Source organism: Girardinichthys multiradiatus, chromosome 14 (assembly GCF_021462225.1).
Source record: "Girardinichthys multiradiatus isolate DD_20200921_A chromosome 14, DD_fGirMul_XY1, whole genome shotgun sequence".
Taxonomy (NCBI): Eukaryota; Metazoa; Chordata; class Actinopteri; order Cyprinodontiformes; family Goodeidae; genus Girardinichthys; species Girardinichthys multiradiatus.
Genome location: NC_061807.1, coordinates 46,315,546 through 46,332,547, shown reverse-complemented (window position 1 = coordinate 46,332,547; position 17,002 = coordinate 46,315,546). Strand labels below are relative to the sequence as shown.

Genomic DNA, 17,002 nt, shown 5'->3' with positions numbered 1-17,002 from the left:
GTTGGTACTAAGATGTTTGCTGCTCTCCTATTTTGTGCCAGTTTTATGCCTGTTTTATTCATGCTTTCTGGGCAGGCTCTGGTTAAGTCTTCGTTAGGACCTGGTTCTGTCCTGAGTTCATTCAGTTATGCAAATGTGGTAGTTTGAAAGCCAAATAGATTTTAGATGGTACATTGTTTAAAAAGTTTCTGGTACATATATTTTTTACGTACAGTTAATAATCCTATTGTTGTTTTTTTTTAAAAAAAAAACAACTTTTCTTTCACAAAGTTTTGGCAATTTTATTTACAAATTCTGCTGGTGTGACGTGGTTGAATTCGGAAAAAACAATTTTATAATAATTTAATTATAAGCCTCCATCAAATTGTGGAAAATTGTATATTTTATGAAACGGTCTAAAATTTCTACTTTACAACTGTCATTTAATAATAATAATTAAAAAATAGGACCACATAGCTCTATGTCCTAAAATCATGTATAGAAAAGATTTATTGGAAATCTTGCTCACTTAAAAACAAAAGCAAAAATGTTAACCATGCCAGGGTACTAGATCAATGACTACTTGTTAATAAAAGAAATCCACACTGTTCAAATAAATGTTTTATTGTGTCTTTCTGTGGGATATTGCCCTGACACACACATACATCATGTTCATTACTGTCTGTAGTAATATTTATTGACAAAACTGTTGTATCCTAATTCTGAAACAGAAGCCATCACTTGTTACAACAAAGGTAGACAGTTAATAGTCAGTTACTGGAAAAAATAACATGAGCTGCATTCACAATAACATCGCCTGTACTCATTTTCATACCTTGGCTTTACAGAGATGCCCTGACAGATTTTCTTACGTGCATGTATAAGTTTACAGCTTGAAATGCATCTGTTGGTAGATTGAGATGGGACTCTGCAATTTAAATATTTCACATTACATTTCATTTAAATCTGGATCACAGGGTACAGTCAGTCAGAGAACACATTGACTTTCACATAGTTCGACATAGCTCAACAGAAGTCTCTTGTCCCAAATACACACGTGGACAAAATTGTTGGTACCCCTCGGAAAGAAAACCCACAGTAGTCACAGAAATAACTTGAATCTGACAAAATTAATGATGAATAAAAATTCTATGAAAATTAACAATTGAAAGTCAGACATTGTTTTTCAAACATGCTTCAACAGAATTATTTAAAAAAATAAAATCATCAAACAGGCCTGGACAAAATGATGGTACCCTTAACTTAATATTTTGTTGCACAACCTTTTGAGGAAATCACTGCAATCAAACGATTCCTATAACTGTCAATGAGACTTCTGCACCTCTCAGCAGGTATTTTGGCCCACTCCTCATGAGCAAACTGCTCCAGTTGTCTCAGGTTTGAAGGGTGCCTTTTCCAGACATGTTTCAGCTCCTTCCAAAGATGCTTAATAGCATAGTCTTGAGATTTCATTCTACTCTGCACATATTCAAGACACTTGTGCCAGATGCAGCAAAGCAGCCCCAGAACATAACAGAGCCTCCTCCATGTTTCACAGTAAGGACAGTGTTCTTTTCATCATGCTTAATTTTTCCATCTGCGAACATAGAGCTGATGTGCCTTGCCAAAAAGTTAAATTTTTGTCTCATCTGTCCATAGGACATTCTCCCAGAAGCTTTGTGGCTTTTCAACATGTAGTTTGGCAAATTCCAGTCTGGCTTTTTAATGATTTGTTTTCAACAATGGTGTTCTCCTTGGTCATCTCCAATTAAGTCCACTTTGCCTCAAACAACGTCGGATGGTGCGATCTGACACTGACGATCCTTGAGCTCGAAGTTCACCTTTAATCTCTTTAGAAGTTTTTCTGTGCTGTCTTGTTACCCTTCGTATTATCCGTCTTTTTATTTTGTCATCAATTTTCTTTCTAATCTCCTGAGACAACTACCTACCTGTAGGCCTATATATAGGCCCACTGACTGATTACAAGAATGTAGACACCTGTGATGCTAATTAATGGACACACCTTGATTTCCATTTCACTTTGGTCACATTATTTTCAGGGATACCATCATTTTTGTTCAAGAGTTTATTTTTTTATATAATTCTGTTGAAGCATGTTTGAAAAGCAATGTTTGACTTTTATTTGTTCATTTTCATAGAATTTTTATTCATTATTACCTTTGTAAGATTCAAGTTATTTCTGTGACTTGGTGAGATTTTCTTTCATTAACTGAGGGGTACCAACAATTTTGTCCAGGTGTGTAGTTCTGGAAATGCATACATAACATTTGGCCGCCCACTCAAGGACATTTGCATTTTTTGATGGCCTAATGCTGTCTTTGTCCCACACCTGCGCAGTGCCATCTAGTTCATCCTATTGACAAAAAAGATAACTGCACACAACAAGAGGCTCTTTAAAAAGACACCTTAAAATGTTTGTCCTATGAAATGTTCAGAATTCTGGAATAGAAGTGACTGGAGGCAAAAGTAAATTAACGCTACTAAAATAAAAGGTTTGTGATGATGGATAGAGTAATTCTGAACATACTATGAAAAAAACAGCATCAGTTACCATGGAGATCAGATGCTCTACGCAGCGTATGCTTGGCAAAGAGAACTTCTGGGTCAGATCACTCGTCAATAACAAAACTTATAATAATTGAAAGTGAGCGCTCATTATCTGGGATCCAGTCCCTTAAACACCATTCGTACGTCCTCTTTTCTTACACGTAGTCCACTTTCTATGCGGTAGCCAGAGTACTGTCCAGAGTACTGCAATTGGTTGCTAATAAACTCAACCAGATCCACTAGTTCAGAATACTCTTTACAATGAGTCTTTTTGAGCGCAAAATCCTCTTCAGGTTCACTTATATGAAACCCATGTCTACAGCTAAGCACTGCCTTTCTATCTTTATATTTGAGGCTGATCTAAAAATAAAACTTTATAATGGTCTCCCGTAATGGAGTCATTGCAGTGCTACAGCAAACTGACCTGGAAATACTATACAGGTCCTTCTCAAAATATTAGCATATTGTGATAAAGTTCATTATTTTCCATAATGTCATGATGAAAATTTAACATTCATATATTTTAGATTCATTGCACACTAACTGAAATATTTCAGGTCTTTTATTGTCTTAATACGGATGATTTTGGCATACAGCTCATGAAAACCCAAAATTCCTATCTCACAAAATTAGCATATCATTAAAAGGGTCTCTAAACGAGCTATGAACCTAATCATCTGAATCATTGAGTTAACTCTAAACACCTGCAAAAGATTCCTGAGGCCTTTAAAACTCCCAGCCTGGTTCATCACTCAAAACCCCAATCATGGGTAAGACTGCCGACCTGGACTCCACAGGAACCTACGCCAGGATCCTGTTTGTGGATTTCAGCTCTGCCTTCAACACCATCGTCCCAGTTCTGCTACAGGAGAAGCTCTCCCAGCTGAGTGTGCCCGACTCCACCTGCAGGTGGATCACTGACTTCCTGTCTGACAGGAAGCAGCGCGTGAGGCTGGGGAAGCACGTCTCTGACTCCCTGACCATCAGCACCGGTTCCCCCCAAGGCTGTGTTCTCTCTCCTCTGCTCTTCTCCCTGTACACCAACAGCTGCACCTCCAGTCACCAGTCTGTCAAGCTTCTGAAGTTTGCGGACGACACTACCCTGATCGGACTCATCTCTGATGTTGATGAGTCTGCGTACAGATGGGAGGTGGACCATCTGTTGGACTGGTGCAGCCAGAACAACCTTGAGCTCAACGCTCTAAAGACAGTGGAGATGGTTGTGAACTTCAGGCAGAACCCAGCCCCACCTGCCCCCATCACCCTCTGTGACTCCACAATTGACACTGTGGAATCTTTCCGCTTCCTGGGAACCATCATCTCCCAGGATCTCAAGTGGGAGCCAAACATCAGCTCCCTCATCAAGAAAGCCCAGCAGAGGATGTTCTTCCTGCGGCAGCTGAAGAAATTCAACCTGCCAAAGACTATGATGGTGCACTTCTACACAGCCATCATTGAGTCCATCCTCACCTCCTCCATCACCATCTGGTACGCCGCTGCTACAGCCAAGGATAAGGGCAGGCTGCAGCGTGTCATTCGGTCTGCTGAGAAGGTGATTGGCTGCAGTCTACTGTCGCTCCAGGAACTGTACACCTCCAGGACCCTGAAGCGGGCCGGGAAGATTCTGGCTGATCCCTCCCACCCCGGTCACAGACTCTTTGAGACTCTCCCCTCTGGCAGGAGGCTGCGGTCCATCCGGACCAAAACCTCACGCCACAAGAACAGTTTTTTCCCATCTGCCACCAGCCTGGTTAACAAAGCCCGGAAACCACCTTGACACTCTCCCTTTCCCCCACACCCCCCCTTTTTTTGCTGACAGGACACCTGTAACCTGCAACTCTATGCGTTACATTAACGCTCAGCTTGGACTCCTGCTTTACTTGCACTGCTTTACTTGCACAATGATCACCTGCACTGTTGTATTGCTCTTGCATCTTATACTGCTCTATATTTACTCTCACTCACTTAAAACTGTGCACATATATTTATATTATATTGTAGATATGTTTATACTGTTTAATTTGTACTGTATTGCACCGACTATGCCAAAACAAATTCCTTGTATGTCCAAAAACGATTCTGACTGCTGTCCAGAAGGCCACTATTGACACCCTCAAGCAAGAGGGTAAGACACAGAAAGAAATTTCTGAACGAATAGGCTGTTCCCAGCGTGCTGTATCAAGGCACCTCAGTGGGAAGTCTGTGGGAAGGAAAAAGTGTGGCAAAAAACGCTGCACAACGAGAAGAGGTGACCGGACCCTGAGGAAGATTGCGGAGAAGGGTCGATTCCAGACCTTGGGGGACCTGCGGAAGCAGTGGACTGAGTCTGGAGTAGAAACATCCAGAGCCACCGTGCACAGGCGTGTGCAGAAAATGGGCTACAGGTGCCGCATTCCCCAGGTCAAGCTACTTTTGAACCAGAAACAGCGGCAGAAGCGCCTGACCTGGGCTACAGAGAAGCAGCACTGGACTGTTGCTCAGTGGTCCAAAGTACTTTTTTTGGATGAAAGCAAATTCTGCATGTCATTCGGTAATCAAGGTGCCAGAGTCTGGAGGAAGACTGGGGAGAAGGAAATGCCAAAATGCCAGACGTCCAGTGTCAAGTACCCACAGTCAGTGATGGTCTGGGTTGCCGTGTCAGCTGCTGGTGTTGGTCCACTGTGTTTTATCAAGGGCAGGGTCAATGCAGCTAGCTATCAGGAGATTTTGGAGCACTTCATGCTTCCATCTGCTGAAAAGCTTTATGGAGATGAAGATTTCATTTTTCAGCACGACCTGGCACCTGCTCACAGTGCCAAAACCACTGGTAAATGGTTTACTGACCATGGTATCACTGTGCTCAATTGGCCTGCCAACTCTCCTGACCTGAACCCCATAGAGAATCTGTGGGATATTGTGAAGAGAACATTGAGAGACTCAAGACCCAACACTCTGGATGAGCTAAAGGCCGCTATCGAAGCATCCTGGGCCTCCATAAGACCTCAGCAGTGCCACAGGCTGATTGCCTCCATGCCACGCCGCATTGAAGCAGTCATTTCTGCAAAAGGATTCCCGACCAAGTATTGAGTGCATAACTGTACATGATTATTTGAAGGTTGACGTTTTTTGTATTAAAAACACTTTTCTTTTATTGGTCGGATGAAATATGCTAATTTTGTGAGATAGGAATTTTGGGTTTTCATGAGCTGTATGCCAAAATCATCCGTATTAAGACAATAAAAGACCTGAAATATTTCAGTTAGTGTGCAATGAATCTAAAATATATGAATGTTAAATTTTCATCATGACATTATGGAAAATAATGAACTTTATCACAATATGCTAATATTTTGAGAAGGACCTGTAAATACAGGAAGTAGAGGATTTTCTCAAAATAACGCAAAACTTTCTCAAGGTAACGCAAAACTTTCTCAGGATAACGCAAATCTTTCTCAAGATAATGTAAAATTATCTCAAGATAATGCAAAACTTTCTCACGATAACACAATACTGTCAGGGTTTGGACATTTTGGACTTTGTTTTTGGTTTTGTGTTTTATTTTTAGCTAGATGTTTCTTATTTGTGTTTTGTATTCATGTTAGTTGTGGTTTTCTGTTTTTGTTTTCTTCTGCCCCCCAGTGTGCTCTCCCCTCGCTCCTAGTTCCCTTGGCATTACTTTCCTGTTTATTTTCTTAGAATGGTTTCCTTATTATTGTTATTATTATTATTATTATGATAATTGTTATTATTTATTATAGTTCTCTGGTTCCCATGCACTCTCTCATTTATTAATTTCTCTTCTGTTACTCCTCTCATCATTTGTTTTCCTCTTTTAGTTATTTATCCCTTTATTCTCCAGTTCCTCTTAGCTTTGTTCCTCTAGTTCATCTTTGTTCTCCAGCCCCTCCTTTATAGGTTAGCTTTAGTTATTGTTTACTTTTATTCTAGTCCGCGTTTCCTCTGCTTCATTCTCAGTTTTGTTCTATCAGTGTTGGTTTAGGTTTATTTACTTTTGTAGTCTGGGTTTCCTTATGGTTTCTGTTTTGCTAAGTGCTTAGGTTGTTGTGTCCCTTCAGTTTCTCAGTTTCCTTCAGTTCATGTTTATTCTTGATTCTTATGCTTTATTTTTATAGTTTCATTTATGTCTGATCATGGTCATTTAGTCCCTTCCCTCATGCTTTAGTTTTATTAGGTTCACATGCTCCCTCTGCCTCCCTGCCTCCTTGTCACACCTGTTCTTAGTTCCTTGATTACCTGGCTTTGTTCTCGCTCTGTATATTAGTTGGTTTTGTTTCATTGTCTTTTGCTGGTTCCTCCGATCACATTATCTGATTAAGTTCAGTGTTTGCTACGTTCCTGCAGTACAACTCAAGTAAGTTTGGCCTGTCTCAAGCTTGTACCTGTTGAGCGATTCGCTATGTGAAATAAACTGAAGACCGATTCACAATGCTGTCGCCAAGCTCCTGTCTACGCTTCGGTCCACCCTCAAAACCTCAGTCAGTCAGTCATTTTCTACCACTTATTCCATAGTGGGTCGCGGGGGAGCTGGTGCCTATCTCCAGCAGTCTATGGGCAAGAGGCGGGGTACACCCTGGACAGGTCGCCAGTCCATCACAGGGCAACACACAAACAACCATGCACACTCATTCATACACCTAAGGGCAATTTATAGTGCCCAATTAACCTAACAGGCATGTCTTTGGACTGTGGGAGGAAGCCGGAGTACCCGGTGAGAACCCTTGCATGCACAGGGAGAACATGCAAACTCCATGCAGAAAGACCCCTGGTTGGGAATTGAACCCAGGACCTTCTTGCTGCAAGGCAACAGTGCTACCAACTGCACCACCGTGCAGCCACCCTCAAAACCTACTGTGACAAATACTTTCTCAGGATAACGCAAATGTATCTATTTTTTTTATCACCCATAGTATTTTTCTCCTACTATGTCCGCTGGGAGACTCCGTAGATGCCAGTTCATTCTGGTGGGACTCATCATCATTTTGTCGTACTTTCTGAATTGTTCTGACTGTGTAGCAGACATTGAATTGTAGATTAGTTTACCTTTCTGAAAAGCAAAACAATCTTATGTGTACTTCAAGCAATTGTGGCTCAGTGGGTAGAGTAGTTGTCTTGCAATCAGATAGATGTGTGTTTGATTACAGTTTCCTCCTAAATCTGAAGTTGTCTACTGAACTGTCTCATGTATGAATGTGTGCGTGCTTGAGTGCAGCTGGGGAATAATAGTTCTACTGTAAAGTGCTTTTGGTAAACAGTCTGACTAGAAAATTTAGTCCATCTACCAGCTGTATCTCAAGTAAAAATGCAAACAAGTTAAACTAAAGATTATGAAAAGTTTAAGAAAACTTTGCAATCCTTCAGAGAGGGAGACAAAGAATTGTTGAGGAGTATACAGAAGCAACTTAAAGTCAAGATAAGAGACAGCAAGGAGGTGTACAAGAAGAAGCTGGAGAGCAAGCTCCAGGAAAACAATATCAGAGATGTGTGGTCAGGGATGAAGATCATAGGCTTCAAATAGAAGGATGACCAATGGAGGTCTGGACAGAGCCAGTGAACTGAACACATTCTTCAATAGGTTCAGTTCAGAAACAAGCTCAGCGTCCTCCTGTCCTGCTCACAGCCAACCAGACATCCCACCCTCCATTGACCCACAAGACCCACAGCTGTCCAGTAACACCTCAAGTGTCTTTTCTTCCATGTCAGCCAAGGGCCCTTCTGCTTCTACATGTTTGCCTTCAACCAAATCAGAAGATGCTGATGCTCCCTTTGCCTCCCACTTCCACCTGTGTGTCTCAAGAAGTCAGGTGAAGATGCAACTGGGGAGACTGAATCGGAAAAAGGCTGCAGGTCTAGAAGGTGTCAGCCCTAGAGTCCTGAAGGGCTGTGCAGAGTAGCTCTGTGGGATTCTGCAGCACCTCTTCAATCTTCGCCTGGTCCAGAAGAAGGTTCCAGTGTTGTGGAAGACGTCCTATCTTGTTCCGGTACCAAAGAAAACTCACCATCCGTCCTCAATGACTATAGACCTGCTGCCCTGACATCCCACATCATGAAGGTCCTAGAGAGACTCTTGTTGGTCCACCTGAGTAAGCAAATCAGGACCCCCTTCAGTTTTCTTATCGCTGTGGAGTTGAAGATGCCATCATGCACCTGCTAAAACAAACTCACTGTTATCTGGACAAAGCTAGCAGCACTGTGAGGATCATGTTATTTGATTTCTCATGTGCATTTAACACAATCCAACCTGATTTGCTTTGTCAGAAACTCCAGAAGACTCAGGTGGAGGCCTCAACAATCTCCTGGATCAAAGACTACCTGACAAACAGACCACATTTTGTGAGACTGAAGGGTTGTGTGTCTAACCAGGTAGTCAGCAGCACCACAGGGGACTGTACTCTCACCATTCCTCTTCACTCGGTACACCTCAGACCTCCAGTACAAGACAGACTCCTGTTACCTGCAGAAATACTCGGATGATTCTGCAGTCGTGGGGTGGATCAGAGATGGACAAGAAGCTGAGTACAGGAAGGTGGTGGACCACTTTGTGGCATGGTGTGGAAACAATCATCTCATCTTAAATGTGACTAAAACAAAGGAGATGATTGTAGATTTTAAGAGAAACAGGAATTGGTCAAAAACTATTTCCAAAATGGGAAAAGAAGCGGAAGTGGTGGAGGAGTTTAAATACCTTGGTGTTCATCTGGACAACAGACTGGAGTGGAGATGCAACTGAGAAGCCGTCTACAAGAAGTGACAGAGCAGACTGTACTCTTGAGGAAGCTTAGGTCCTTCAGTGTTTGCAGCAAGATGCTGCATATCTTCTATAAGTCTGTTGTGGAGAGTGTGATCTCTTATGGCATCATCTGCTGGGGAAGCAGCATCAGAGCCAGGGTCTTAAAAAAGCTCAACACGCTGATAAAGAAGGCTGTCTCTATTCTGGGGACTCCTCTGGAACCTTTGGAGATCATTGTGCAAAGAACTGTTCTTCATAAAATGAAGAAAATTATGGAGAACCCAGACCATCCTCTTCATGAGACTGTCCTACAACATCAGTGTCTTCAGTCAGAGGCTTCTTCAGATGTGCTGTAAGACAGAGCGCTACAGGAGATCCTTCCTGCCCACAGCCATCAGCATCTACAATGGCTCTTTGAAGAAACTTGCATAATGAGCTACATTTAATTTCCCTTTGGGATTAATAAAGTATTTTTGAATTGAATTGAATTGGATTTTTATATGATAATTTCATTTGCATGGTAGTTGAACAAAACGTAGGGTTTCAATAAAATCTGAAGATTTTCTACATGCGGGAAATTGGAATAAACTAACATCCTTCCTCGTCATTTTTTGATCAAAGTGATTATTTCCTTGAGTGAGAAAATTATGACTTCCTTTCTTGGACTTAGGTATCCTTACATTTTGGGAGCTTCCCTCGTGTGCCTGACTATGTTTTAATGATAGAAAAAACAGATCCAGTGAAACTACAGTGAAAAAGGAGACACCATCATTTAAACAGAACATTTTGTGAACACACACAGTGAATGTGACTCAGGCAGTGAATACCAAAACACTTATGTCAACATTTAAAGTGATTCACAGTATGTACATAGCCACAGCATCACCATTAACCAAACAAATGAGCTGATGAGATGAACGCAAGCATGAATGCATGACCAAAGTGAAAAATGGTGCCTCCAGCAAAATCAGCTTTAGTCCAGTGGAAGTATTTGATTGGGATTTTATGTGATAGACAAATATTTTTTTTCTAATAAACAGCTCAGGCTTTTAAACTTGCCACACAGTTAGATTTAGGTCTGCACTTTGACTAGGCCTTTGTAAGACATGAATATCTACACAATTACAATGTAGCCCTGGGTGTATGTTTATGGTGGTTGTCTTGCTGGAAGTCTCAAGTCTTCTGCAGCCTCACACAAGTTTTTTTACAGTATTTTCCTGGATTTAGGTCCATCCATGCTCCAATCATCTCTGACCAATTTCCCTGTCCCTGTGGTAAAAAAATAATCCCCATAGCATAATGCTGTCACCAGCATATTTCACAGTGACATTATGTGTTCAGGGTAATGTACAGTGTTAGTTTTTCTTAAAATTATGTTTGAAGTTTTAATGTCACAAATTGTGGAAAAGGTCAAGGGATCTGAATACTTTTTTCACGCACTGTATGCAGTGTTTGGCATTAGGTAAACCATTAGATTTAGACGTTTGACCTTTAACCGTAAGTTCAGTACTACTTGGAAGCACTACTACAGGTGAAAAAGTTAAATATTGGAAACTCATGGTGTCACACCCTAATTACCTAATTAACTAACTAACTCAAAAACCTGCAAAGGTTTCCTGAGCCTCTAAATTGTCTTTCAGTCTGGGCCAGAAGTCAGAATCAAGCTGACTTGACAAATGTCCAGAAGACAGGCAATGACACCCATCACAAGGAGGGTAAGCCATACAATGCCACTATGCACAAACAAATCTGTCACATGGACCACAAATGTGGCATTCCTTGTGTCAAGCCACTCTCAAACATGAAGCGTCAGAAGCATCTTACATAGGCTGAGGAGACAAATAACTGGACTGTTGCGCAGTGGTCCAAAGTCCTCTTTTCAGAGTCAAGTTTGCATTTCATTTGGAAATCTAGGACCCAGAGTCTGGAGAATCACAGAATGCAGGTTTCTTGAAGTCCATTGTAAAGTTTCCACAGTCGATGATGATTTCAAGTGCCATGTCATGGGCTGGTGTTAGTCAAATTGATTTTCTGAAGTCCACAGTCAATGCAGCCTTCTACCAGAATATTTGAGAGGACTTCATGCTTTCTTCTGCAGATAACCTTTATCGAGATGCTGTACCAAAGGTACTAAAACCTGGTTCAATTACCATGGTGAAATGTGCTTGATTGATCTATTGTCAAGAGGAAAATGAGAGACACCAGACCCAACAAAGCAGATGTCCAGAAGGCATCTATCAAAGCAACCTGGGCTTCTGTCACAACTCAGCAGAACCACAGGCTGATCGTCTCCATGCCAGGCCACACTGATGCAGTAATTCACACAAAAGGAGACCCAACTAAGTGTTGAGTGCATAAAAATTAACATACTTTCAGAACTCTGACATATCGATTTAAAATATGATTTTTTTATTGATTCAATGTAATATTCAATTTTTTTGAGACACTGAATTTTGGGTTTTTATTATCTGTAAGCCATTATCAACAAACTTACAAGAAATAAAGGCTTGCAATTATTCACTCTATGTGTAATGAATCTATATAATTTGCTTTTGTGAAATGAGGGACAAGAAATATTGAAAATTGTTACATGTTGTTTTGAACTGGACCTGTATATTCTCGGCTAATTGGCAGTTGTGATTTTGGAAAGCAATCAAGCAATCTGACTTCAGCTTGACTAATCAGTTAGAAGATGCAGTAGGTATTGTCACTATTCTTTGGTTAAATATTTTATTAACAGTCTACATTCCTATTTTCTCAATTACAATATGTGCAAAACATTATGCCAGCATGTAGATCTGTAAACTCTACCATAAAATTGCAGGCTGAAGAAACCAAGGGAAGATAATTCTGGGGGGGGGGGGGACGAGATGGCTGGACCAAAAAATGAAGTGTAAAAAGCATAGTTGACTGTACCATGCTGTTTGTAGATGGGGCGTTTTCTATAGATATTATCTTTGACCATAGTCTCTGAAGATGGACACCAAGCAGAGAAAATAGAGGAAGCCAAGGCGGAGGACAGAAAGAAAGAAAGAAAGAAAGAAAGAAAGAAAGAAAGAAAGAAAGAAAGAAAGAAAGAAAGAAAGAAAGAAAGAAAGAAAGAAAGAAAGAGTTAGCATTTTAGTGGTGAACATACAGGGGGCAGTATAGCTTAACTCAACACAACATATTTGTCATTTCTATTAAAGCACACCAAGAGCATCAATGCTTTTAATAGTGTCATGCAACATATTTTTAAGATATATATTAATATTGGTCTGTATTGTGAGGGAATATGAGATTATGCAGGATATTTCAATGAATATCAAAAACAATACCACTTGGTACCAGCAGTCTTGTGATTACATACATGTGATTAAGTAATTGCAATGTTGGATTAGACATTCATGGAGCAAGATAAAGAAAATTATTTTCCCAACGGCTGGTTTAATTCCTCATGCTGTCAGTGGACCTACAGGGACTTTTGAGCATCAACTGTTTTAATTAAAGCCCCAAAAGAAACATGAGCTGCAATAAAAAAGGTGAATGCCATTTTTGTCTGGCTTTTTTCAGTGTCTACCAGAATCTAAAACATCCATACAAAAGCACTAAGGCCAATTGCTATGAAGAAGGTGGATAATCGCTAAGTGGATGATCGCTCTTTATTTTTTCCACTTGGCTCACTTTTAACGTGAGACTGTTCTTTTTCCAGTTTTGCATGATTAAGTACATTTTTTTTTCTATAGGAATAATATGCCGGATCAAACAGAAAGTAAAAAAGTACATACTGTTCAAGATCGGCTCATGTTCAGATCTATCACTGTTTTATTGTAAGAGATGACGTCTGTTGTCCATTCATTTTTCTGTCAAAGAGTACTTATTACTATTAATTAGGAAATCGTAGAGACCAGGAAAATTTCAATGTACAATACATAATCCAAAGAAGGATCTTTTAGGAAGTAAATTAATAACTAATACCTTTGTCACACTATTTCATATCTGCCTTCCAATTCAATGGTTTAGGAAGACACAATGCTTTAAGAAAAAATGCTCCGTCAATGTGTTACTGCACATTTGACAGTGTAGTAAGACAAGTCTGCAACTCGCACACACCCTTTATACTGCACATATAAACTACTGCTACATAATTCCAGCAAATGTTGCTCAGATACTGCAGCAATGACCCAATAATAAATTACTAAATTTCACACTACACTATGCAGTCCAAAATGAAACTGACACCTCATCCTACTTTCTCAATAATTTAGCTTAGCATTATTTGACCACTTGAAGACAGGCCACTCAGAGCATTAAAATTCAATTTTTAGTCAGTTGATACTTAAATATAGAAAAAAAATAACAGCAAGTGGCGTCACAACCAATTAACATACCCTGTTGTGATGCAGCATAACATTAAATTCCGCATCCTTGATCCCAATACACATCCACTGTTCAAAAGGGGGGGGGAACAACAAAGCCAACACACACTTGGAAGCCGTGACATGACTTAAAGCATCAGAAAATCTACTCCATTTCCTCACGTCTGTGCCCATGTAACACGTTTTTCAATATGACAGCATCCATGGCAAGAAAGGAAACACTGGCAGCAGATTTAAATTTACCCATAGTGTTGGGTTTGCTAAAATTCAGTAAAAAACATGTCTTCTCTAGAATTAGACACTAGACAGTTAATCCACCAGCAAGGTTCCCTGTGTTACAAATACCATTGTCTTTAATACAGATATGAAACACTTTAACACACTTGCATACTGGCAGGTAAATTATACTTACCACTCTTCAATATCAAATTATTAGTTACCAAATTACATTTATGTTTAAAATCACTAAATGTGTTTTTTATTTGCTCTAGAAATTTGAACCAAGTGTTCTTAATCACATTTGTTTAGTAATGACTCCAGAACTAACCTTGTACTTTACCTCCCCATGAGCTATGTGAACCAAGACAAAAGGAAATGTAAAGCTGAGCTCAATAATGAGCAGTGCTATGGCTAAGGCCTACCTGGTATGTGGAAATGCCGGGGAGCAGCCACGTATGTTGAAGTAGATGAGGGGGATTTGCCATCAGAGTAGGTGGATAAGTTTGGTGTACTCCGACCACTTTCACTACCTCCAATGGAGAAAGGGCAATGAGAAAGGGAGATTACAATGGTTGTGGAGACAGGGCAAGAAGATAGCGTTATTGAAAGCATACTTGCAAAGCTCAAATAAAAATCCCTAATTATAAACAGTTGTGCAGGTGATTTAATAATCCAATTGTGTAAATTCAATTCAAAATTCAAATTCAAAAATATTTTATTAATCCCAAAGGGAAATTAAATGTTGTTGTAGCACATTATGAAGGTTTCTTCAAAGAGCCGTTGTAGATGCTGATGGCTGTGGGCAGGAAGGATCTCCTGTAGCGCTCTTTCTTACAGCAGATCTGAAGAAGCCTCTGACTGAAGACACTGTTGTTGTAGGACAGTCTCATGAAGAGGATGCTCAGGGTTCTCCATAATGTTCTTCATTTTATGAAGAATCCGTCTTTCCACAATGATCTCCAGAGGTTCCAGTTGGAGTCCCCAGAGCAGGTCCAGCCTTTTTTATCAGCTTGTTGAGTTTTTTAAGTCCCTGGCTCTGATGCTGCTTCCCCAGCAGATGATGGCAGAAGAGATCACACTTTCCACAACAGACTTATAGAAGATATGCAGCATCTTGCTGCAAACACTGAAGGACCTAAGCGTCCTCAAGAAGTACAGTCTTCTCTGTCACTTCTTATAGATGGATTCACAGTTGCATCTCCACTCTAGTCTGTTGTCCAGGTGAACACTGAGGTATTTATACTCCTCCACCACCTCCACTTCTTCTCCCATGATAGAAATAGTTTTTGACTTATTCCTGTTTCTCTTAAAATCTACCATCATCTCCTTTGTTTTAGTCACGTTCAAAATGAGATGATTGTTTCCACACCATGCCACAAAGCGGTCCACCACCTTCCTGTACTCAGCTTCTTGTCCATCTCTGATCCACCCCACGACTGCAGAATCATCCGAGTATTTCTGCAGATGACAGGAGTCTGTCTTGTACTGGAAGTCTTAGGTGTACAGAGTGAAAAGGAATGGTGAGAGTACAGTCCCCTGTGGTGCTCCTGTGGTGTTGACTACCTGGTTAGACTCATAACCCTTCAGTCTCACAAACTGTGGTCTGTTTGTCAGGTAGTCTTTGATCCAGAAGATTGTTGAGGCTCCCACCTGTTTCTTCTGAAGTTTCTGACAAAGCAAATCAGGTTGGATTGTATTAAATGCACTGGAGAAATCAAAGAACATGATCCTCACAGTGCTGCTGGCTTTGTCCAGATGATAGTGGGTTTGTTGAAGCAGGTGTATGATGGCATCTTCAACTCCAACTCCACAGCGATAAGCAAACTGAAGGGGGTCCTGATGGTTTACTGTTTGCTTATGCAGGTGGGTCAACAGGAGTCTCTCTAGGACCTTCATGATGTGGGATGTCAGGGCAACAGGTCTATAATAATTGAGGACTGATGGGTGAGTTTTCTGTGGTACCGGAACAAGACAGGAGGTCTTCCACAACACCGGAATCTTCTTCTGGGCCAGGCTAAGGTTGAAGAGGTGCTGCAGAATCCCACAGAGCTGCTCTGCACAGGCCTTCAGGACTCTAGGGCTGACATGATCTGGACCTGCAGCCTTATTCCGATTCAGTCTCCAGCATCTTCACTTGACTTCTTGAGACACACAGGTTGAAGGTGGAGGCAAAGGAAGCTTCAGCATCTCCTGATATGGTTGAAGGCAAACATGTAGAAGTAGAAGGGTCTAGGGCTGAGGTGGAAGATAAAAAATTTGAGGTGTTACTGGACAGCTGTGGGTCCTGTGGATCAAAGGAGGGTGGTATGTCTGTTTGGCTGTGAGCAGGAGAGGAGGACGCGAAGCTTGTTTTTGAACTGAACCTATTGAAGAATGTGTTCAGTTAATTGGCTCTGTCCAGACCTTCATTGGTCTGACCATCCTTCTGCTTGAAGCCTGTGATCTTCTTCATCCCTGTCCACACATCTCTGATATTGTTTTGCTGGAGCTTGCTCTCCAACTTCTTCTTGTAAACCTCCTTGCTGTCTCTTATCTTGACTTTAAGTAACTCCTCAATAATTATCTGTCTCCCTCTCTGAAGGCTCTTTTTTTTTTTGTTAAGCAGGTCCTTCAGGTCACTGGTGATCCAAGGTTTGTTATTGGGGAAGCATCTCACGGTTCTGGTGGGGATGATGTTATCCACACAGAAGTTTATATATATAAATATATAATATCATGGCATTGATGTCCTCTCCTTGTGGCTGGCACAGTGCGTCCCAGTCTGTAGTCTCAAAGCAGCCTTGTAGAGCTTCTTCAGCTTCCTGTGACCATTTTCTCACAGTCCTCTTTATTACAGGTTGCCTCTGAACAAGGGGCTTATATTTTGAGCAGAGAAAAGCAAGATTGTGATCTGATTTGCCTAGAGGAGGTCTTGCTGTAGAGATGTATGAGTCCTTGACATTTGCTTAAAACAAATCCAATGTTTTGTTTTCTCTGGTAGAGCAGCTGACAAACTGTTGAAACGTTGGAAGTGTAGCAGAGAGTGAAGCATGGTTAAAATCACCAGAAATTGCCACAAAAGCATTGAAGTTTTGTGTCTGTAGCTTAGCAACAACTGAGCTGATGGCTTCACACGCAGTGTCGGCAACAGCGGAAGGTGGAACGTAAACTG

At 40.9% G+C, this 17,002-nt stretch overlaps 1 protein-coding gene across 17 annotated transcripts in view; it reads right to left on the bottom strand.

Annotated features, from left to right (window-relative positions):
- Positions 1-17,002, bottom strand: part of ablim2 (actin binding LIM protein family, member 2) — a 332,383-nt gene that overhangs the window by 27,561 nt on the left and 287,820 nt on the right. For 9 of the 17 annotated variants that reach the window (XM_047385748.1, XM_047385747.1, XM_047385746.1 and 6 more), the window contains 2 exons: positions 14,274-14,381; positions 12,191-12,244 (listed from right to left, as the gene is read on the bottom strand). The exons of 4 other annotated variants lie outside the window; for them this stretch is intronic. In XM_047385748.1, coding sequence (XP_047241704.1) covers positions 12,191-12,244; positions 14,274-14,381 — 162 coding nt within the window. The remainder of the gene's footprint in view (positions 1-12,190; positions 12,245-14,273; positions 14,382-17,002) is intronic. 4 more of the 17 variants (XR_007041374.1, XR_007041375.1, XM_047385749.1 and 1 more) reach the window with 1 other exon arrangement.